This window comes from Bison bison, unplaced genomic scaffold (genome assembly GCF_000754665.1).
Source record: "Bison bison bison isolate TAMUID 2011002044 unplaced genomic scaffold, Bison_UMD1.0 scf7180017864296, whole genome shotgun sequence".
Lineage (NCBI taxonomy): Eukaryota > Metazoa > Chordata > Mammalia > Artiodactyla > Bovidae > Bison > Bison bison.
In genome coordinates, this window is record NW_011494868.1 from 3,637,101 (window position 1) to 3,660,936 (window position 23,836).

The window sequence follows — 23,836 nt, forward strand, 5'->3', positions numbered from 1 at the left end:
CTGGGGGAGCCGGGCGAGTCCCCCCTCGAGACCCACCGCGATCCACTGTTAACGCGGTGGAAGGCGAATGGCTACTCTGGGGGTTACTCTGAGGTGTTCTGGCGGTTGTGCTTAGGGAGCCTTCACTGGGGCCATTTTATGTATTATTTAAAAAAAAAAAAAAGATGAAGGTTGAAAAGCACTTATCTCGGTTCCTTCCGAATCGGTAAAATGGCGAAGGGGAAGCAACCCCCACCCCCCCGCACGTCGTATATACCTCCGACTAGCAAAAGCACCAAACAAAACAAAGCCTCCAGTGTCCAAAGTGCCCCGCTTTCGCCTTGAAATCTGCCAACTTGCCACCGTTGGTCCCTTTTTTTTCCTTTTTTCCTTGCGATCACGTAGGTTTGCAAAAAGCAGTCACATAAATAACCTTGTCTGTCAGTCACCAACGCAGTGTGATCACGAGTCCACCCCCACTCTTTTTTATTTTTATTTTGACAATAAAACACGTTTCTGCCCGGTCCCAAACGCAGACCAGCCCCGCGGCAGCCCGGCCCCGTACCGTTGACGACTCGGGTCGATCCATCATGGCTGCGGCCGCTTACCCTGCTTTTCAGTCCCTGAGCCTTGTGGTCCTCCTCCCTTTGGCTGCCCTGTTTATATAGAGCCATTGCCGCTCTCTAATATAGACTCTGCCAGGATGGGAAGGTGCTTTTCAGGCCTACGTCACCGCCTCTCCATTTAAACACCAGATCCGGCTTTAAATAGTGAGAGCTGCTGAGAGCGGGGCTGGGAGGTGCGTGCTCCCGAGGCGAGAAGCAGACGCGTGCAGAGCTCACTTTTATTTCTAGGTCCTTTTCTCTCTACTGTAATTTTGTGCCCAGTCGGGGCGGCCTTCGGAGTCGCAAGTTTTTGTTTGGACGCAGCAGCTGGGATTTGCCGGTCTTTGTTAGGGGAGAATAGACTTGCCGTCTCTTCTTTTTATTTTTGTTTTTAAAAACAATTTTAAGCTCAGATGTCTAGTCGTTTCTGTATTTAAGAAGGTACATGCATTATTGTCAGTTATTTTTTTAAAAAGCTTTGTAACCCTAACTGCTAGCTGTAGAGGGTTTGATTTGGTAGTATTTTTTTCACCGAGCATTCAGGACATGTTAGAAATACAGCTTATAATATTTCATCATGTTTTCCTATAATAAATGTTTGAGACACACAGCTTTGCAAAGAAATAGAGAAGTGCCTAAACCTTCGACGTAGGGTCTTGTGTCTACAGTATATTAATTGTTAGGGGAATTGTGAGTAATGTGAAGAGGCTTAGTGCAAACTGGGTATTAAAAAAGTTCTAAGTAGACTTTTTGCTGCATTGGATGTTCATATGGTATGCAGTGTAGAAATTAATCCAGTTTATTTTCCAGTATTGTACTAGGAACTAACGCTTTTGAAGAAAATTCTTTGTTACTTAATGACACTAATGGCCCTTTAATTTACGAGTTTGGAATATCTGGTGTTTGAAAACCAGGACAAACCTCAATTACTGTGTATTCCATAAAAAGCAAAAACTGGTTCAAGTAAAGTTTAGCATTTTAACTAATTTGGAAATTGCTTTTTTCAAATATTGCCTATGTACTTGCATACTCTGAAAGATCACAGTAATTTGGGTGCTTTTTAACTCTTGAACAATTTAAAATTCTGTACTTAATGATGAATACACATTTCCCTTTAACTATAGTGCATACGAACACATTAAGTGGTCAGGTTGTGGGTTAATTAAAGCAGAAAAACAAAATATTAAAACAGGATTGTTTCATTAACTAGGGAGTGCCAGAAGAAAGCACATTGTACCAATAAATGTGCAGATATCCAAGCAGAATATTTTTAGGGATGACTAACTTCAGAAACATTACAATTATTTTGCTGAAAAATAAATTTATATTGTCAGTATGAGATTTACACTGCCAATTGAAAATTACACTGCATCTTTATAATGCCTTGAATCATTGGTTAAAAAAACTTTATAAATGTATTTTTGTAATTCAGTAGTTGAATCACTATAGATAAAGTAATATCCATAGTCAGGCTTTCCTTGTTTATAGAATCAGAGAGATATTTTAAGGAGATATTGTAGAGATGGCAGAAGTCACTTGAATAATTTTAGTTCACAGAGACAGATGTGGCAAAATAAAAAGAAGTGGAACAGCAAAGGTGAGAACTCAGATACATTGTTATTCTGTTGCATTGAAAGGGAACAAATGGATTTTAATGGTTGAGGTAAGTTATATAGAGGAACATAACTTGTATTTTTGGCTGGACAAGGACACATAAAGAGGTTTCCCCTGTGATAACAGTATTGCTGATGGAGATGCTAATAAAACTTTTCTATTTGAGGTTTGCTTATAAGAGCAAACCTTTGGTTTTATTGGGTAGCAGTAACTTTTACCTTAAGCAACATATAAAGTGCAAATAATGACAAAGCATTAAAACAAAAAGGCTGTTAATAGCTTTGTGTGATAATGGATAGAATTTATAACAAGGTGGTTCTGGTTTTACACTCTGACAGCAAACTTCCTTTTGTCCAACATGTTAAAAATAGGATATGGGTTGGGCAAATTGTTCTCTTACTTTTTGGTTTTTTAAAAATACTTTATATACTTTTGAAGTGCTTTCACATCTATTCTCATTTTACTTTTTGGCAACCTTCTAAAAGCCCCCCCCCCACCCCCGGCCAGTAATGCCAATAATAACAGTTATGATAATAATAGTTTAAAAAATAAGTATCAAGGCTGCTCATTATTCTGTTCCATAGCGTCATCTGGGGCAGCTCCTTGGTTTTAGTCTCTCAGTCATGTCCGACTCTTTGCGACCCCATGAACCCACCAGGCTCCTCTGTCCATGGGATTTCCCAGACAAGAATGCTGGAGTGGGTTGCCATTTCCTTCTCTGGGCAGTAGTAGGAGAGAAATCCTGGAAAAGAGATCATTGTGCCTTGTTCCTCTGAGACCGAGACCTGTTATTGTGGTTATAGGAAAGGCTTTATGGTATAATTTAAAGGTACAGACTGGGTAACAAAAGCCAAAATCAGGTGATTTTAAATTTGAATACTCATTAACTTGCAAATTACTGCCAGGCAAATGATCACAGAACATAAGACTCTCCGAAGTCTTAAGAGAGAGATGAGGTTAGGAGATACAACGGGTTAAACTAAGCAAGGAATAATAAGAACCAGACATAGCAACCAGTAATACTATATTGTTGGGTCCCATTGACTGTTTTGACTATAACAACATAGAAATTATAACTGAAAATAGTGTGGGCTCTTTATGTGTAATGATCTTCTCTGTTAAATATGAATTGTATTAGTCATAAAACTTTTGTTACAATATGCAGTCATCAAGTCATTCAATTTAACTAAGGCAAATGATCTTTTTACAATGACCATTCCTTTAAAGTTACATCTTCTAAAATAAGTTTTAGAGAGTTAGAAAAATGACTATTGTGTTAATTTGTTTTGAATTTGTGAAACATGTTACCTATTTTAATATGTGAAAAAGTCTTTTTCAACAGTCTTAAATTTTTATTTTCCCTTTAAAGCCTAAATTATATAGATCTGTGATTGAAGATGTTATTAATGATGTGAGAGACATCTTTTTGGATGATGGAGTCGATGAACAAGTTCTGATGGAACTAAAAACTGTGAGTTTGCCTCTTTTTTTGCCTTTTTAACACTCTTCATTCAAAAACGATACTCCCATTATTTTTTCATATGATGACCATTTGACTTTGTTGCAGGAGGCGGTGTAGTTATGTGAAGGATGCTCGTTTTGAATTCCGTTTCTACCATACATTCTTCCTCTGACCTTAGGCAAACCACTTATATTTCAGTTTCTGTATATATCAGATGGGAGTTCATAGTACTGACCTTTTAGGTTTGTTTTGAGGATTTAATGTAATAACTATCTGAAGTGTTTAGCACAGTGCCTGGCAGTAGTATTAGCTATTATTAGTGGGCAGTTTCATTTATGATCTAATAACTTCATATTTATATTCCTGTAAGTTTTTTTTTCTCTCCTTTTTTTTTGTTGTCTCAATGTATGGATATTCTAAAATGTGTATGCTGTAGAGATTGAGCAAGTGCTTGATAAATTTCACATTCTGGAGTCAGATTTTCCGTGTGGGCCAAGTATTTGGTTTATCATATATCCTAGTTTGGGAGCGCCTTTTCTGTCTCTCAGATGTATGTGGATTTAAGCAGAAAAATATAGATATTTTTATTTTATGTTTGTGTTTTCTTATTGATCTAATGAGTCATGAAATCAAGGAGTATTTTTACCTTACTGCTCAGAACCGAGGTTCTCAAAATATGGTCCATGGACTTTCCCACAGGCTCTTCCAAGGGGTCAGTGAGGTAGAGCAATGCCCAAGTCTGAATAATCATAGTATGTCTCTCACATTTCCAGTAAAAGTTGTATTACATGAAAAAAGTGACCAGTTAAACTTGAAACTCAAATGAACAAGTGCTATTGCTTGAGATAACTGCTCCATATGCAGCAGAAGTGCATTATGCATGCTTCATATTTTGATGCACTGACTGTTAAAAATATGCTTACTTTTACAGTTGAGATAAGATCATTGTTGATATTAAGATATTCAGTTGTTTGATATTCTGTAGTGAGATGTGTTAACATCAGCCTATCTGCATACTACACTGAATTCGCATTTTCCAAATGACCAATGCATGACGTTGCAAAATCCTTTCAAAGTTAAAGATAAATGAATGGATTTTAATCTAAGAATATGAAAAGTTAATTAGTATGTGGTTTCACATAGTACATTGCAGCTAACCTTTAAGAAACCATTACTTAAAATACTTCTTCCTTTCCCAGCTACTTAGCTGTGGGAAGACAGATTTTCTTAATATACGTCGATGAAAACAAAGTGAATGCAGAAGCAGATGAGAGAACCCAACTATTTTCCTTTAAGCCATTTCTCACTAAATTTTATTTGGAAGACATGGTTATTTTCATTGAAAGTATTTATGTTAACATATAATGGATACATGTTACTTTTAAATAAGTAAAAGTTTTTTTTTCAATCTTATTTAAAATTTTGTAAAAGCTCATTGAGGGACTTGCTTGGTGGTCCAGTGGCTAAGACTCCATGCTTTCAATGCAAGGGGCCGGGGTTTGATCCCTGGTTAGGGAATTAGGTCCCACATTGGGCAGCAGAGTGTTCACGTGCAGCAACTAAAGAGTGCACATTGCACAACAAGGATGGAATATCTCATGTGCAGCAACTAAGACCCAGTGCAGCTGAGTAAATAAATAATTTTTTATTTTTAAAGCTCATTGAGGTCCTCATTAATTTGTGAAAATGATAAAGGAGCCTGAGACCAAAAAGTTTTAAAACTGCTGGTTTAGAGGCTGGAAATTGAGCTCCTTTAGAGCTCTGTATAAATAAGAAATCACAGTTAGTGAATGCTATGTAGCACTTGTTGTGGTCTTATTTATCCGTTCAACAGAGGTGTGGAGGCTGCAATTTAGCAACTTATAAATTTAAATAAAGCAAATCTCACTTGTATTGTGCTGATGAAATATATCTTAGAATATTGCAGCATCTGTAGGCAGCTTCTGTAGGGTTTTCATTAAGAGTCTGCCCATGTGAGGAAGGGAAAATACAGGTTTGAATGAGACGAGGAAACATTTATTTACCTTAGGAGAAATATGATGGTTACTGCAAGTGAGGAGTAGGTATCTAAAAATAAAATGAAGGAATGCCAACTCTGAGATATGAGTTGGAAAAATAGCAATGGAAATTGCTCAAACACATAATGTATCTCAGGGATATGAATAAGAGTATAAACTTATTTTGATTCCTTAGTGTTTTTTGGAATGAATATTTTACAAATTATGTTATAACCCTTAAGATGATTGTTGTAGTTCTGTGGCCTTATGTAAAAGATACAGCATTTTTAGGTGTAGAAAATTAGTCCCAAAGCTTTAATTTACCCTTGGTCAAACTACTGGTCAATCCAAGTTATTATCTGCTCTAGCTTTTCAGTCTGAGATTGATATTTTGCTACTGGTCCCAGTTAGAATCAAGGTGTTGTCTTCAAACAGAATAAACTGTCTTTGAGACCAAATAGTTCCACCTACATTTTTAGTACATAGGATTTTACGTATATATGCACACATACTTGCAGATGTATGTACGTATATTGTAAAAGTAATATATATATCTATGCTCTATAGGTTATGCACTGATTTTTTGTTTAATGCTTAGCTTTATATGACAAAAATTGCCTTATTTAATTTTGAATTCCCAGCCTCTACCACAATGCTTTGTGTATGTGATTGGCATTCAGTAAATATTTAATTAAACAACTTAATAACAAGTGTTGCTTCAGAATCTAACTGAAAAAAGTATTTTAATGTTTTTGTTGCTTTTTAAATGGGACATACTCTTCTATTCTGGGTTGTAGCTGAACTTAAATATAAAACTGTTAGACTGAAATGAGTTTGCATTATTTTAATTCTCTGCACTAGATTTCTTCCAGATCTCATTAGAATTTACAGAATGTGCCCTAGTTTTTACAGTTTTGACAGCCAGCATTACCCAGTAGAACTTTCTGTGATGATGCAAATGTTCTATAATTTTTGCTCTCCAGTATAGTAATCACTGGCCACATGTGACTATTAAAGCACTTGAAATATGGTTAGTGGAACTGAAGAACTGAAGTTTATTTAATTACAATTAATTTCACTTTAAATCATCACATGTAGCTACTGTATTGGACCTTATAGGTTTGAATATTCTTGCTAATGAAAACTAAGTGTTTCATATTCTGTGGTTTATAAAGGACTTTGTCATTAGCTCTGTCCTCTTTCTCACCCTTTTATGGTATTTGACAGACTTTTATCAAAAACTTCCATGCGGCTGTGAAGGATACAGTGGTGTATTAGATTGTAAATTAAGATGAGTAATGAGAGTGCCTGTAATTTGAAGTTTAGCTAGATAATACAGGAAGGGACCTCTTGCGTTAAAAAATTCAACCTGATTCTTGAGGTTATTAACAGTATGGGTCTCCTTTAATGTATAAATTATAGGAGATAGAAAAGACACATGAAATGTAGTGTTTTTCTTTCTTTTCTAGTTGAAGTGTAGTTGACCTACAACACTATTAGTTCTAGGTCTACAACATAGTGACTCAGGATTTCTATACATTTCAAAATGATCACCACTTGATTTTCATTAAATCTATATTTGAATGTAAATTGTGTTTTAGATTGGTGAATGACTACAGGTGGGAGTCTTCTTCAAAGAAAGTGAAAGAATTATCCTGATTTCTAAACTGTCAGACCCACCCCTGTCCAAGTACTGTGGGAGAGAGAACATGGACCCTCTTTTTAGCAGAACAAAGTGAGAAGAATTCCTCAGTTGGAAACAAATCTGAAGTAGTTAATCTTCCCCTGCATCTGTTTTCTCATCCTTGGCACTGCTGACATTTTGGACGTGTTAATTATTTGCTGTAGAAGGCTATTTATTGTTGGAATTTAGCAGCATAACTGATCTCTGCCCACTAGATGACAGTAGCACCCCTTAGTTCTAACAACCAAAAGTACTTCCAGGCATTGCCAGGTGTCCCCCAGGCAGAAGGGGCACAACCACCCCGACTGAGAACCACTATTCTAAATATTCTTTAGTTCTATATAAACACTTGTTGAACAGGGATTTACTGTTCTACGTCTTTTGGCCTTGGGGAAAGCTCTGTTTCCCAACGTCATTTCTACAGAGCCCTAAAATACATTTGTTTTATGTTTTGTCCGGAAGCTAGATGTTTTTGTGAGAGTAGGAGAATCCCTCAGAATTTCTAGCCCAGCGTACTTCCAGGAAGCAGTAGCTCTGATCACATTTTATAGATCAAAAATAAGACTCAGAGGGAATAAATAGCTGATTGTTTAGTTTAGCTAGTGGTAGAGACTTGAACGTAAGCCTTTTGTGTCCAGATAAGGAAGGCACCAAAGATGTGACTAGACCTGCTCTGATGGCAGCAGCACAGTTTAAAGATTAGAAATTTGGACCAGAGCTGGACTTGTATGAAGCAAGCAAGGTCCCAGAGTCCAAAACTTAAACTTTATATTTAAAGGACATTTATTCTCAGGTTCCAGTGTTCCTGACTCCATGTCTGGGAAGATTGGAGTCAGATTGCCTGGATTGTACTGTGGTTTTGCTTACTATTAGCTGGTGATCTTGGAAAAGATACCTAACTTCTTGTTCCTCAGTTTCTTTTTCTGTGAAAAGAAGATGATGACAATGTCTGTTGTAAAGAATTTTTGTGAAAAATGAGTTGGTACACATAAAGTACTTATCAGGTGCACATTAAGCTCAGTATTAGTCTAGTAAACGTGATCCTCAAATGCATAACCAAATCATTTTGGGAACAGAAAATGAATTTTCTCCATGTCTAATTTCAGAGACCTGGTGAAGATTGCTAAAGAAGGACTGCCAGAAATAATAGCCTGTTGGGGGAAAAAAGTACTATGAAAATGAGTAGAGAGTTCTTTATATTTTCTAAGCTAGCTGAATAAATAGCAAACAATTCAGTATTCTTGGTAGTCTTCAGGAGTATTAATATGATTATTGTTGCCACAAGAGTATTACATTATTTATAAAATATTTTGACTGATAAAATTATTTAAAAATGAAACTGGAGAGAAACAAACATTCAAGTAATTTTAATTTTTTGTGATATTAGAAGCTTAATGCTAAATATTTGTATGGTATTATTTTTCACAGTACCTAGAACAGTATCTGATACTTAGTAAATACGTATTCTCAGTGACCTGCTACTCCCAACATCCTCTTCCTTTGCTCCCCCCAAAAGCAGCTGGAAGTGCGTGCTTCCGTGTTTGCTTGTCATGACTAGAGGGCATCTTTGACATATAGTAAGCTAGAGGAATGTTGTATTTCCCGTACACTTCCTGTGGTAATATCCTGTAAATAAAGAGTTACTCTGCCTAAAATGTCACATCTTTATCGAGAAACTACCTTAAAAAACAATAGTTTATTTTCCATTATCTTCTTTGAAATTAATATTAAATTTCTGTTAAGTTCTTAGTCGTTTTGTTAGGTCCTGAATAAGACATAAGTCTTTGCCCTGAGGGAGTTCATAGTTTAATAGAGAAGGAAGACTTAGTGCAAAAAGTGTATCAATAGAGATATCTCTAAGATATAGAAGTAGTTAGTGATTTTTTTTTTCCCCCAACTATGACTTTGCCTTTGCATTCTTCAGGGAATTGTGTGCCAGTCATAAAGCAGTAGTTTACAAAGGTTTAGACATGAGATATGTATGCTATATTCAGGGAACTGCAGGTAGTTTGAAAAATAGAGTGCAAGTTATAGTAGTTGGAGAAGTTAGCATAATAACTGCTTGAAGGAGCTGCATCTTTAGAATGAGAAGGATTCTCTGGGGTGCTAGTTAAAAGGCAGAGTTTTGGACTTCTGCCTCAGAAAATCTCACTTGATAGTGGTACATTCTAACATTTAAAAAGAAAAATTTGCATTTACCAAAAAAACCCACCCTAAATTAACAATTGAAAATGCATTAATGGGTTGTAGTCTGCAGTTTTTAAAGTATTGGTTTATACTTTAAAGCGGCAGCTCTTCATTTAGTGTACATAATAACCTGGACAGGTTGTTTGAACAGATTCCTGGCTCTACCTTCAGAGTTGCTGATTTGATGGGGGGGGGCGGGCGGGAGGGGGCTTAGAATTGGTCTGTCTTAACAAGTTCCCAGGTGATATTGATGCTGTTAGTCTAGAACCACTGATTTATAGAGGATAAGTTGGAAGGACAAGTTTGCACTAAAATGTTGAGTCTCTAAGGACAAGAATTTTTGTCATATTTGTTCACTCTGTTCTCAATGCCACTAACAGTGTAGCATATGAGAGATACCCAGTAATTATGTGTAGAATGTATGATTTGAAGCAGGGAGCTCAGTTAGCTTATCATTAACACTTTGCAGTAATATTGATGGGAGGAAAGGACTTGAACCTGGGACCATAATAGTAGGGATAGATTGGAATAATGCTTTGGAAGGGAAATCAACAGTGATAATAGGGTGTCAGGGTAGATTCTGACTCACAGATCATTGACTTGAGAGGCTAGATGAGAAGTGGTAAATAGCACTTAGCACGTAATGTGTATTCATTAATATTTGCCTTTATCATGGAAACTTCATTGAAGTAAGGGGTCAGGATTACAGTGGGGAGACCAACTGGAGGTGATAAAACTGAAGCTTTAAATTTAGAAAATTATGGTAAAGACTTGTATCTTAAAACATTAATTAATAGTACTTTTTTTCAACCTTGATTTTGGCCTACAAGAAGCAAGGTTTTGTGTTAGAGCAGAGCAAAGTGTCGACAGTTTGGGTGATAGACTTGTTTGGGAGGCTTACTATATAGCCTTACTGCATAATACATTTAGAGTGTATCTTACACTGTGTAGTATATTTTATTAAATGTCTAAGCCTATTTTGTATTTTGAAGCCTCACATGAGTTAGACAGTATCGGAAGAGCAGATCCTAGGGGAGAAAACAAAGTTTCCATAGAGTCTTGTATACAAAATGATGGGATTAAATTTGATGTGTATGTTTAAGGAAGGTTTGCAACTTTCTTGGGCAATTTTTTATAAGTGCTCTACAGATTGAACATTGAACCTTGTAGAGAGAAAATGTATTTGGAAGACGGATGAAATAGTTGTAAATATTTTCTTACTTTTTTGCCCACTTTTTTTTTTCTCCTTCATCACAGAAATGGGTTAGATGAGAAAATAGAAGTGGTTAAGCAAAAAAGGATTGTCAATCCTTGTCATAATGAAATGAGGGAAGGGAATTTCAAGAAGTGTGGAGGTTTGAGAATACCTTTGAAAGTGCATTAAGAATTCTTTTCCCTTATATAGGATTGGACAGATAGAAAAGTGGATTTTTGTAACTTGAGAACTGCCTTTAATAGTGTTTCTCATAGTTCGAGGAAAGATGGATTTGTGTTTTACATGTTATTTAAAAGGAAAGAAAGATTTCCATAAAGTAGATAATGATTTGATATTAAAAAGGATGATTTTTGATTGCCGAAAAATTACTTATATGAAACTGGTAAATAAGGAATTACTATACAAAGTTTGTTGAAGATAATAGAAAAAATTCTTCAGTAGCAAAATAAGTAGCAAAAATGAGGTTTGATGCTTTAGAAATTGGTTTTCATATTTGTATACACTTGGGTCAGAATTAGAGATTTGCAGGTTTTATGGTTTTATCAGTTTTGAAAATGGAAGAATTTTATAAACAGACGAATAAAGTATGTTTTATCCACATGTCCAGATCTTCCCTCTTACTTAGAAATCTTTAATGTTCTTTGCTTCAGTTATGGGAGAATAAACTAATGCAGTCTAGAGCGGTAGATGGATTTCATTCAGAAGAGCAGCAGCTTTTATTGCAAGTTCAACAGCAACATCAACCCCAGCAGCAGCAGCATCACCACCATCACCACCATCAGCAAGCTCAGCCTCAGCAGACAGTGCCTCAGCAAGCGCAGGCCCAGCAGGTCCTTATTCCTGCTTCACAGCAAGGTGAGACTGGGTAATCCTACTACAGCTTGGAGGTGAAAGCTGTCATTTTCAAAGAAGAGAAATACTCTGCATGTCTCCTTTCTGTTGGCTGAGGGGTTGGATCTGTGTGTGTCTGTATATACGATGTGGGTCCTATTTGTGTAATAATGAAGAGTAATTCACTAACAGAAGCCTAAAATGATATTTAGGTAAGTATATTAATACTTTGAGAGGGCTACGCAATGGTGAATTTCCTAAAATAAGTCAGATCTATAAGTTTGTTTATTAAGAGTTTCATTATTATAGTAGGATCATTATCTTTATGAAACTGATTTGTTCCTTCAAAGATATTTCACCTTAGTTTTTATTAATAAACACTGGAGGATTTTTGTTACTATACTTTGGCAGTCTGAAATTCAAATTCCCATTTATGAGAATTTACTAGATTAGATTTCCTTTAAGTAAAGAGTGGATATATGATATCTTATATGATTTTACATAGGAGAAGGCAATGGCACCCCACTCCAGTACTCTTGCCTGGAAAATCCCATGGACGGAGGAGCCTGGTAGGCTGCAGTCCATGGGGTTGCGAAGAGTCGGACACGACTGAGCGACTTCCCTTTCACTTTTCACTTTCATGCATTGGAGAAGGAAATGGCAGCCCACTCCGGTGTTCTTGCCTGGAGAATCCCAGGGATGGGGGAGCCTGGTGGGCTTCCGTCTATGGGGTAGCACAGAGTCAGACATGACTGAAGTGACTTAGCAGCATAGACTGTGTCCATAGTGTTTTTGTACTGTGCAAGTCATTTTAAAGATTTTGTTTCATTGAAGCCTCTTAAAGGCTTTGTGAAATAGCTCTTAAAAATCACAAGTGAGGAAAACCTGGGCGGTGAAAAGTCTTAGAAGCTTTATCCTCTACATGGAGTATTTTCTGTCTTGACAAACAGTTCAGTTGTAAAACTTCTGGGCATTCAATTATGTAAATCAGAGAGGAGAATGAAGGTAAGATGAAAGCTTCAATTTAAGGTAACTGTTTACTCACTTGCCTCACCTGAGAGTTTATATGAGACTGAAAATTGATATTGATGCATATTAGAAATGTTTGTTTTACTGTTTGTATCAAATATGACAATATTTGATTTTATTCTATACCTTATACTAAGTAACTTTGTCCTTTTAATTTTTTTTGATGACTGTTCCTCCTATTGCCTTCAGATCTGGCACTAGGATTTTAGGTCATCATAAATTAAAATTTGATTTTCTTCACTCAGAGGATATTAGGATAATGGAATTATCTGTTTATTCTCTGAAATTTGCGGAATCAAACACCTAATTCCTTTTATATCAGCATAAGTATTGCCATTATTTATGGGTTGTGTTTTTTTTTTTTAAGCTGAAGAAAATAAGATTCTGGAAACTGTCAGATTGGGAGAAAAAGATTTTTAAATGCTAAATTATAACTTTTTGAGTTCACTCTGAATGAGTTAATAACACATTCAGCAGTAATATATTAATAATATGGTCAGTGCTGAGTTGGCAAGACAGTATTAAATTTTCCAATTTAAGAATATACAGAGGGCTTCCTTGGTGGCTCAGTGGTAAAGAATCCACCTGCCATTTCGGGAGCCACGGGTTCAATCCCTGATCTGGAAAGATCCACCACGTGTGGCAGAGCACTGAAGCCCGCACGCCATGACTGTTGAGCCTCTGCTCTAGAGCCTGGGAGCCGCAGCTACTTAGGCCCACACCCCCTAGAGCCCATGCTCCCCAACAGGAAAAGCCACCACAATGAGAGCCTGTGTACTGCAGCTAGAGAGCAACCTCTGCTTACCACAACTGGAGAAAAGTCGGCATAGCAATGAAGACCCAGCATAGCCAAAAATAAACAAATAATATATTTCTGTGCATTTTTTTAAAAAGTTTTAGGTGTTAGGTATCTCATTGCTTTGTGTTTCCAAGGTCCCTTGTATTTGTAGGTATTTGTTAACTCAAATATTTTAAACTGTGGTTTACAGTAGAAGGAGGGTATATCATGGCTGTTATTTACCATAGAAGTTTATAACATTCTGAGATAGCAAATATTTGGACAGCATGAAAAAAAATTTCAGTATGGTATAGCCTTCTTATGAAATAGCCTCATCGTCCATTGTCTTTATGTATGCTTATGTTTTTTATAGCTGCAGCACCACAAGTTATTGTTCCTGATTCTAAGCTGATACAACATATGAATGCATCAAACATGGTAAGACTCAGAACACAGTTCTTTGCTTGGCTCTATTTATTCTAGTCCAGGTTGTGATTATGCTTGAGTATGTTGTGTATTAACATCTTAAAGTTTTAATCAAGACTTGAGAAAAATACCTGTTTTGCTTGGTTTCCTAAGTATTAGATTTAACAGCAAATCTAAAGTTTAGCTTGATACTTAAGACAATTAAGGTTCATAAAATTACATAATTTTCTGTTGAAAATACCAAAAGGATGATGCTTCATGGGAACTATTTTTTGAAAATAGGTTTAGGGGACCTACCAAACATTATGCCAAGTATAGTTATGTTTCAGAAGATCTATTAACTGACACAGGTTAGGAATGCTAAGAATTATAAATTTTTTTAAATGAAAATAAACTGTTTGAATAAAGATACCTAGTATCTTTAAGATCAGACATTTACAAATTCTGCTCTGATTTAACCATAGCATCGCCTAGTAAGTTTTATTACAGTATATAAATTGCTATACAATATATAAAATGCATTTTAACCGATTGAGTTTATTATATGTAGACTTGATATTTCTAAGGGATAGCCACTGAACTTCATAAGTCCTCAAATTTTCACATTTCACTCAGCACATAAAGTGTATCCCGTCAGATATAATACAGTATAACTATAAAACCGAAACATTAAAATAAAGTTGAATTACCATAGTTGTTCCAGTACTTTCTTATAGATGGCTTTTCTTTTGTTTAAAATACACAGACTGTTAGTGGTATCTCAGCTCTGGCACTCCATTCTTAAATTCAACCAAATCTTTTTATTAGGTAAGAATTGTTATTTTAAATAACATCTCTTAGTTTAGTGCTATTTATGATATTTTCTTTTCTGATCCAAGTTTTTTTTTTTTTTTTTTTTAATGAAGAAGCAATTAAAAAAAAGTCAGTTTCTATGATTTTGTGAATGATGAGCAGTGAACCTGAAAACTCAATTGTGTTTTATAAGACATATAGGGAGCAGCGCTTAACATACCAGACAAATAACTTCTATCTGTTGCTATATACCAGCCTTAACATATGTATAATTTTACAGAATTTTCCACTTCTGTATGACAGAAATTGGAATTTTTAATTCACAAAAAATTGAGAATCTCTATTTGTACTTCTAGTTCAGGTTGCCAGAGTCAGTTATTTTGGGTAAAAATCACAAAAGTCCACTGCTGTTGATTCTAACACATAGTTTTGTTATTTTTTAAAAAATTTCCTTTCAAGTTCCAGGCACCAAAATTTTCTTTTTAACCTCCACCCTTAAAAATAAACCTCAGATTTTCCTGGTGGTCCGATGGTTGGGAATTTGCCTGCCAGTACAGGGCACACAGGTTTGATCCCTGGTCCAGGATTTCCACACGCCGCTGGGCAGTTAGTTAGCCTTGTGCTCTAGAGCCCGTGAGCCACAACTACTGAAGCCCACACACCCTAGAGCCTGTGTTTTGCAGCAGGAGAAGCCACTGCAGTGAGAAGCCTGCACACTGCAACTAGAGAATAGTCCCCACTCAGCAACTAGAGAAAGCCTGCATGCAGCAGTGAAGAGCCAGTGCAGCCAAAAATAAAATTAAAAAGTTCTCAACAAAAAAGTTTTACAGTACGATCCATATTATAGTTGGTACTATTGAGGCTGTTTCCTAGGGAATAACTTGTATAACTATAAAACAGAAAGTTTGGCAGAATCACTTGTAGTAGGCCCATCTAATTTTGAAGAATTTTTAGTGTTGTGGGAAATAATTTTGAATTAAAATTGTCTTTAAAAGGACTGGCAAAATTAATGACCCATCTCTGATTAGTTGTGTCTCCTTGATTCTAAAGAACATATGTATTTAAACAGATCATAGGTCAGACTTCAATCAATAAAATGTGTTAGCATTTATATATATTTCAGCATTTTACTTGTTTTCAGTTAGTGTTTGTTCCATGTGTTTCTCATGTTCTAAAATGCAATCAGTATAGGCTCTTGCAAATAAAAGTTTTTTGGATTTTTATATGTTTGCATTACTATTCCTGATTCAGAGATAGCCATTAAAAAGTTTGATTAAAAAAAAAATCTAACAGCTCTTTGTGCATTGGAAATGAACATATTGAAGAGTTACATAATTTCATAAGATATGAAATACTGATAATGTATTTGGTAGAAGGCTGTTTCAGGGAACTTATAAAACAGGACCTTATATCAAACTAGTTTTGCAGGTTCTCTTTATGAAATTATTGCTGAAATGCATTATTCATGTTATGGCCTTTTCACAAGATCCAGGAACGAACTTTCAGCAGACATTAAAAAGATGGTTTGTGTATGATGTATGTGTGTATACTCAGTTGCTCAGTCGTGTCTGACTCTTTGTGACCCCATGGGCTATATAGCCTACCAGGCTCCTCTGTCCATGGAATGAATTCTCCAGGCATAAAAACACTGGAGTGGGTAGCCATTTTCCTACTCCTGGGGATCTTCTCAACCCAGAAATTGAACCCACATCTCTTGTGTCTCCTGCACTGGCAGGCAGATTCTTTAGCGCTGAGCCACCTAAGAAGCCCATGTGTATGATACATCACAAGAGATATTTATAGCAACTTGAATGTGCAGAGGTATGCAGGTGGTATTGTGTCATGTGTGCTATAAGGAAAATGGTAGGTCAGTTTGCTAGTAGAGTGAGATCTATTAATCTTAAGTTGTGAATTACAGGCACTTAACATTCCTAAATAATATTTCTCAATACTGAGTGGTTTTTAGTATATTCCTTAAATTTAGATTAGCTTTCATTTGCTTATATGGACAAGATTTATTTAAATCTTTCATTTATTTAATAAAATGAAATGCAGAATGCGGCATTTTATAAAGAGAACCTGGCAAGCTGTAGCTGAATTAGGAGGATATAATGGGAATTTCAGGCTTGAGATATAAAGATTACTTAGGGCTGTCAAATGGCAACAAGCATGTTTTCTTGGAGGGCTGTTTCTAGAGCCTAACTTGATAGTTACATCATTAAACTACTTCAGTATAATTTTCCAAGATTTGTTGGCTTCTCGAAGATTAGCATCTCCAGAGCAGTTAATGTTTATTTCTTGAAGTGTTTTCAAATTAAAGTGTTAGTCACTCAGTCCTGTCTGACTCTTTGCAACCCCATGGACTGTAGCCCACCAGGCTTTGTCTGTCCATGGGATTCTCCAGGCAAGAGTACTGGAGTGGGTGGTGAATCCCTTTCCCAGGGGATCTTCCCAAACTCTAGTCTCCTGCAATGCAGGCAGATTCGTGGGCTGTGAAAATTCTAAAGGAATTCTCCCTTGATTCCCTAACCTGTATTGTCCCTGCACTGGCCCCTGGAGGGAGTGGAGGGTGGTGAGTACTCACATAAAAGTGTTTATAAAAATGTGTTCGTTAGATTGTATATACGAGCCTGGTACCTTAAAGAAGGTTGAAGCGTGCTTCATGCTAAGTTGCTTTGGTCATGTCCAACTCTTTGTGACCTCATGGACTGTATGTAGCCCACCGGGCTCCTTTATCCGTGGGATTCTCCAGGCAAAAATACTGGGGTGGATTTCCATGCCCACCAGCAGGGGATCTTCCCAACTCAGTGATCGAACCCCTGTCTCCTGTGGCTCATGCATTGCAGGCGGATTCTTTACTGCTGAGCCACCAGAAGCCCCAAAAAAGGTTGAAGGAGAGGAGGGGGGGGAAACAACTCTTCTGTAGTTTTATAGTTACAGTATAGTGAGATACATGGAAATGGGCTTCCCAGGTTTCACTAGTGGTAAAGGACCTGACGACTAGTGCAGGAGAATTAAACGAGGGTTTGATCTTTGGGTCTGGAAGATCCCCTGGAAGAGGGCATGGCAACCCCTCCCAATATTCTTGCCTGGAGAATCCCCATGGACAGAGGAGCCTGGCGGGTTACAGAGTTGCAAAGAGTTGGACATGACTGTAGTGACAGCATGCATGTGTTTACGTGGAAATACTTACAGCTCAGGATTTTTCTTTTTTTTTTTTTTTAACAAAAAGGAAAAACAGTAAAAACGTATAATTCTTTTGGAGGAAAGGGGAGAAATCTGTTGAAGTAGTAAATCAAGAATTTATCTTGGATTTAAAAACAGAGTATGTAATTCCATGTATATTTTTGTAGCTTAAAGTCAGAAAATATAACTCCATTTTAAAATGCAGAAATTAATTTTTGTGACTCAAGATTTTTAAGGCATTTTTTATATTACTAAAACTGTTAGTAATATATGTTTAACCTTGATAATGCCAGTGTTGTCACCTTATGCCATAAGTGTATTGTCATTTCAGAAATCTTAGTATTCTTAATTTATACCATAGTTAACAGCTCTCTATAAAGAAAATCTTTTATCAGAAGATTGTAATTCTTAGAGATGCCAGCTAAGAATTGCAATCTTTTGATAAAAGATTTTCTTTACAGGCTTGTTACTTACGGTATAAATTAAGAATATTAGGATCTCTGAAATGAAGATATACTTTTGCCACTAGTATATTAGTTGACAATAAGGAATTGGGGGTAAGCAAATAGAATAAGAAAGAAATAATGGAATGGATATTTTATTTATCGTACAGCATTATTAGTGTGGGTTAGAGTTCCTTAGCGTACGTTCTCTAGGAGCAGAGAACCTCTTAATTACATTATTCTGCATAATTGCTTGAAATAATTAGGTAAGATATTTAGCTCATTGGTCTTTATTGTACCATTTTATTAATTGGGAGGTAGTCTTACTGCCAGAACTTTTCATTTTAGTATATTCTAAATGAAACTTCAAATACGATTAATATATGCCAGAGGTAAACTGAGGTGCTGTTAAGCACATACATAGTTTGATTGTTTTCTTTTCAGAGTGCTGCTGCTACAGCTGCAACCTTGGCACTCCCTGCTGGTGTGACTCCTGTTCAACAGATATTAACAAATTCAGGTAAATAGAAATAACTGAACTGTTACTTACTTAACTCAGAATATGGTACCATCTAGCCTTAGTTTCGGAGAAGGCAGTGGCACCCCACTCCAGTACTCTTGCCTGGAAAATCCCATGGACGGAGGAGCCTGGTAGGCTGCAGTCCATGAGGTCGCTAAGAGTCAGACATGACTGAGCGACTTCACTTTGACTTTTCACTTTCATGCATTGGAGAAGGAAATGGCAACCCACTCCAGTGTTCTAGCCTGGAGAATCCCAGGGACAGGGGAGCCTGGTGGGCTTCTGTCTATGGGGTCGCACAGAGTCGGACATGACAGAAGCGACTTAGCAGCAGCAGCCTTAGTTTTGTCTTCCTTGAAACACAGAAAATTGTAATATTTCTTTTGCCATTTGGCTTACGTTATTAAAATAAGATGATTTGAGGACTATAGCTTATTAAACCATAGACACTGCTGAGGATGCAGTAAAGAAGATGAGAATTGCACTTGAACTTTTGATCTATGAATGAAATACTATTTCTTGAAATAAAGTATGATTATCTAGAATGCTTATTTCACTTGGTCTTTTTTTCTAAATGCATTTAACCTGTGAAATAATTAAAGTTTTACTTAAATTTAAAACCTGCCAAATTAAGCTTAATTTGTTTGAACTAATTTGTGGCATTAAACTAAATCCTATAGTAGTTTACTATAAAATAGCAAAATTTATTGCATTCTAATAGTATCTCTCTATAGGCTGGCAAAATTTACTTCTGAGCATAATGTTTGAAGAATTTATTTATCTGGATTTTAAGTATTTTCTTTGTAATATTACGCAATTTCTTGTTATTTTGTTAATTTCTTAATTTTTGAAGAACAAACTTAGGAGCTTATCTTGCTGCATATTTTAATGAAATATAATTGCTTGCTACTTAACTCAAGATTGTGAATTATCTAAAACAATATTTTAGAGGGATTTTGCATAAGCCAATCATGCAGTGTTATATGGCATTGATAATTGGTTCAGCAAACTCTTACTTTTTTTCATGTTGAAGCTAAGTTAATGCAATGCTTTGGTTCAAGATATTAATGCTTTATTATACTTTTGTTTCTTTAAAGCTTTGAAAATAAACAGCCCCTGAAATATTTGGTCTTACATGACTTATCAAAAATAATTTATGCTTTTAATCAATTTATAACCTGTTAAAACTTTTTTGGAAAACAGCTTTATCAGGAAAATAAAGTATTTTAAGCAATGTATTTCACCATATGTGGAAGTTAGAGAAGGTGAGGATTATAGTTTACTGTGTATAGATGACAGCCCTTAATAATAATGTTAATTTTCTTACTCAACAATTTCTGACATTCACTATGGGCTGTCAGTCACTATAAATTTGTTTTATTTTGAGGTGGTCACTGCTGAAGTGGTAACTTGGAATGCATACTTTTTGCTTTAGGCCAGCTTCTGCAAGTGGTCAGAGCAGCCAATGGTGCCCAGTATATCTTTCAGCCTCAGCAGTCAGTGGTTCTGCAGCAACAGGTTATACCACAAATGCAGCCTGGTGGAGTACAAGCTCCTGTTATACAGCAGGTAAAAGTCTTTTAAGTTCTGACCACCATGGGGTTCTTTTGTCTTCTCCGTGCTTCCCTTTCCTTTTTCCACAGCTGTATCTACACATATTCTTAGACTCTTCTCCAATACTACACAACCTGTCATTCTGAATTTCTCCTGTACACCTCATAGCTTAACTTGGATTCAGTATGTTTGACTGAATTGTTATCACTACTAATGGTTTCTCCTCTCCCCCCACCCCCACCTTCCTTTTTATATGTGGCACCACTCTCCATCCAGCCTCCTAAGCTAGTTACTCAGCATTCATTCAACACACATTTACTGGGTGGCTACGTATCAGGGTCTTTGCAAGAGACTAAAGACTTAGGAGCTTAGGAGTGAACAAAGCAGGAACACGTCTAGTTTCATTTTGCTTTTGTATTATCTGGAAAGGGGTACATGGACTCCTCCCTTTTGCTTACCTCAAATATCTAAGGTACCATGAAGTTCTACCAGTTCTTAATAGTTCTTTTTTTCAGACTTCAGTTTAAACATGTTTTCAATCCTTTAATATATTTGAAGCAAGTTTGTTTTCCCATACTCCGTTTTCATTTTCTTAGTTCATGTTTTCATAATTTCTAACTTAAAATACTGTGTTATCCTCTTGATTTCCCTGCGTCCAGTCTTATGCCCTCTTAAGTTGACTGCCACTCTATTTATAGTCATTGTTCTAAACATATGTAAATCTTTTTTGCTTATTGGAAAACATGTAAATTTCTCAGCATGGGTTGTAAGATCTTTTTTTGTGATCTTGATTTTTTTTTAATCTTTCCTGTTTATTTTTTGCCATGCTTCCAGTTTTTACCTGCTTCAGCTGTCATTTATATCAACGTTGACAGATAACTTGAATCTGCTTGTGTGCCAAGTGTTAAACACTTTTGTGAGGACAAAGATGAAAGAGAAATAGTTATTTTCTTGAGGATCTTGTGTACTGTGAAAAAGAGGTAGAGACAAAAACACATGTTTATATGATAGTATGATGAGGGATGTTAGGTCAGAGGAGTCGCATTCATCAAACCTGTTCACAGCTTTCCCAGTTTTGCTCTGCTGGTTCTTCTGGGTTTCTCTTGATGCCAGTCTGTATAGAATGCCACCTTTGGCCTTCCTTCTAGCAGTTCTCCCCACTGTCCCCCCGGCAAACAGAGAAAGCCTGGCTAATCTCCCAAAACACAAATACTAGAACCTCTAGTATTACCTACTAGAGAAACTTCCTTGACCAGGTCTTGTCCCCCATAGCTGAGTTTAGTACTCGTTCCTGTCCTCTCATATGCTATATCATATGTCTCTTACACCTTCTGTCTTTTTGAGTTGTTATTGTTTTGTCTATTGTACTTTATCTGTAAACTTGTGAAGAGAAATACTATCTTGTTATTTTTGCTTTTCTTGAACCTAGAGACAAGACATTGCCATTTAGTACTTTTAATTTATAACTGGGTATTCTCTGCTTTTTACTTAGTAACTATAATTATAAATATGTCCATTATAACAGATGTAATTAATGTTTATTAATATGTTCTTTCTGAGCTGCGATTTACTTCAGAACCCTAGAATGCAGAAGCTGGAAGGAACTTTAGAAGTCATCTGACTTGGTAGTTCGCAACTTCGGTTATATGATTAGAATTATCTGGGAAGCCTTAAATAAAATGAATAGATATTATCTCATATCAGTTAAATCAGAATATTAGAAGTAGTGACTTAGGTATCAATATTTTTAAATTACAGGTTGTTATAATTTGTAGCAGGGTTGAGAACCATTGACCTTAAACAATGAAGCGAGGTTAAATGACTTGCCTCTGCTACATCTTTATCTGTGATCTTAGAACTGGAACCCAAGGCTTCAGTTTCCAGATCAGTGTTCTTCATAGAGTGAAAGTGTAGCATAGTATTAAGAGCAGAACCAGAAAGCCTAGGTTCATGTTTTGTCTCCTAGTGACTAGATTGCAAGCTTTGCAAGTTATTAAACCTCCATACCTCAAGCAAATTAATAACATATAACTCTTGGCCTGGAATCTGAAATATACATAATAGCAATTACTTGATAAATGTAGCAGTTGTAATTTTTTTAAATCTGTTTTTCTTTAGAAATTTGAATGGTAAAATGAAAATTGAGTGGATCTGTACACTCAATAAACATTCCTCTTGTGCTTTGGTAGTTTTTACCTGTATATGAGATACGGCCATTTGAGGGTGATTCTTTCCCACTGGGGCCTGTTTCTGTGTATCAAATGATGACTCTGAGCAATTTGATCCTCTGAGTAGTTCCTAATGTGTAGTTTTTCTTTTGTCTTAGGTCTTGGCCCCTCTTCCTGGAGGGATTTCACCACAAACAGGTGTCATCATCCAGCCCCAGCAAATCTTATTTACAGGAAACAAGACTCAAGTCATACCTACAACAGTGGCAGCACCTACACCAGCACAAGCGCAGATAACTGCCACTGGCCAGCAGCAGCCACAGGCCCAGCCTGCTCAACAGCAGGCTCCGCTGGTGTTGCAAGTTGATGGAACTGGGGATACATCATCTGAAGAAGATGAAGATGAAGAAGAAGACTATGATGATGATGAGGAGGAAGACAAAGAGAAAGATGGAGCTGAAGATGGGCAAGTAGAAGAGGTAAGTTTAAGTAAAAGACTTGAAATGAGGACCTGCTCAGTTGTTCTTCCTTCACTTGGTGCCAAATTGATGAATTCTATGTTTTTAGAGGCTGTTAGGGTACTATACAATGTAAGATTTTAAATACTAAGATTTTAAATAATTTAAAAATTACTATACAGTGTAAGATTTTAAATAATGTTAAACTGTTAATAAGTTTTTTAGATTGTTCTGGATGTATTTATAAAATATTTCTGTAGCTGGTAACAAAAAGCAGACGTATACCAAATTAGGTTTTACTTAGAAATGTGATGACAGTGCAAGTAATTCTAATTCTTTGACTTAATACATTCATCATGATGTGGCTTAAGGGTAAGACATTGGTAGAACCAGGTAGATGTGGTTCATCTTTTCCTTCAGTAATCTAAAACAGCATTTGGGAAGAGAAGACACTTCAGAGTTAAAATGTTCCATATTCCGTACCAGTTCCTTAGATAACCTCATCTGCTCTTATTGTCTGTGGGCAGTTTCACAAACCATTTTTTCTTATTCATCTTTTGTTGTGTATTTCTAGAAGTACATAAATATATCTTTGTTTTCCTCAGTGCTCCAGCTTAGGTACTTATAGTCAAGATGGTGTTGGTCTTATCCACAGTTTTCACTGTTATTGCCTCCTGCAACAACCTAAGATGTGATCTTCTGGTTTATCTTCTTTCTTCTTTTAAATTAAGTAATGTTTTTTAAAGAGTACTATTTTATTAAATATTGAATAGATAAAACAAATAAAAAGTGTTTTATGGTGTAAACAACCCAGTGTCTGCATCTAATTAAAAAAAAAAAATCCCCTTACCAAACATAAAGTCCCCTGAGTGCCCCTCCCTAATCCCCATCTTCTTCCTTCTACCAT

The 23,836-nt window shown here is 36.2% G+C and overlaps 1 protein-coding gene across 1 annotated transcript in view; it reads left to right on the forward strand.

Annotated features, from left to right (window-relative positions):
* Positions 1-23,836, forward strand: part of GTF2A1 (general transcription factor IIA, 1, 19/37kDa) — a 34,234-nt gene that overhangs the window by 681 nt on the left and 9,717 nt on the right. The window contains exons 2-7 of the mRNA XM_010850878.1: positions 3,568-3,669; positions 11,395-11,599; positions 13,756-13,820; positions 18,674-18,749; positions 20,185-20,318; positions 22,630-22,950. Of these exons, the coding sequence (XP_010849180.1) occupies positions 3,568-3,669; positions 11,395-11,599; positions 13,756-13,820; positions 18,674-18,749; positions 20,185-20,318; positions 22,630-22,950 (903 nt within the window). The remainder of the gene's footprint in view (positions 1-3,567; positions 3,670-11,394; positions 11,600-13,755; positions 13,821-18,673; positions 18,750-20,184; positions 20,319-22,629; positions 22,951-23,836) is intronic.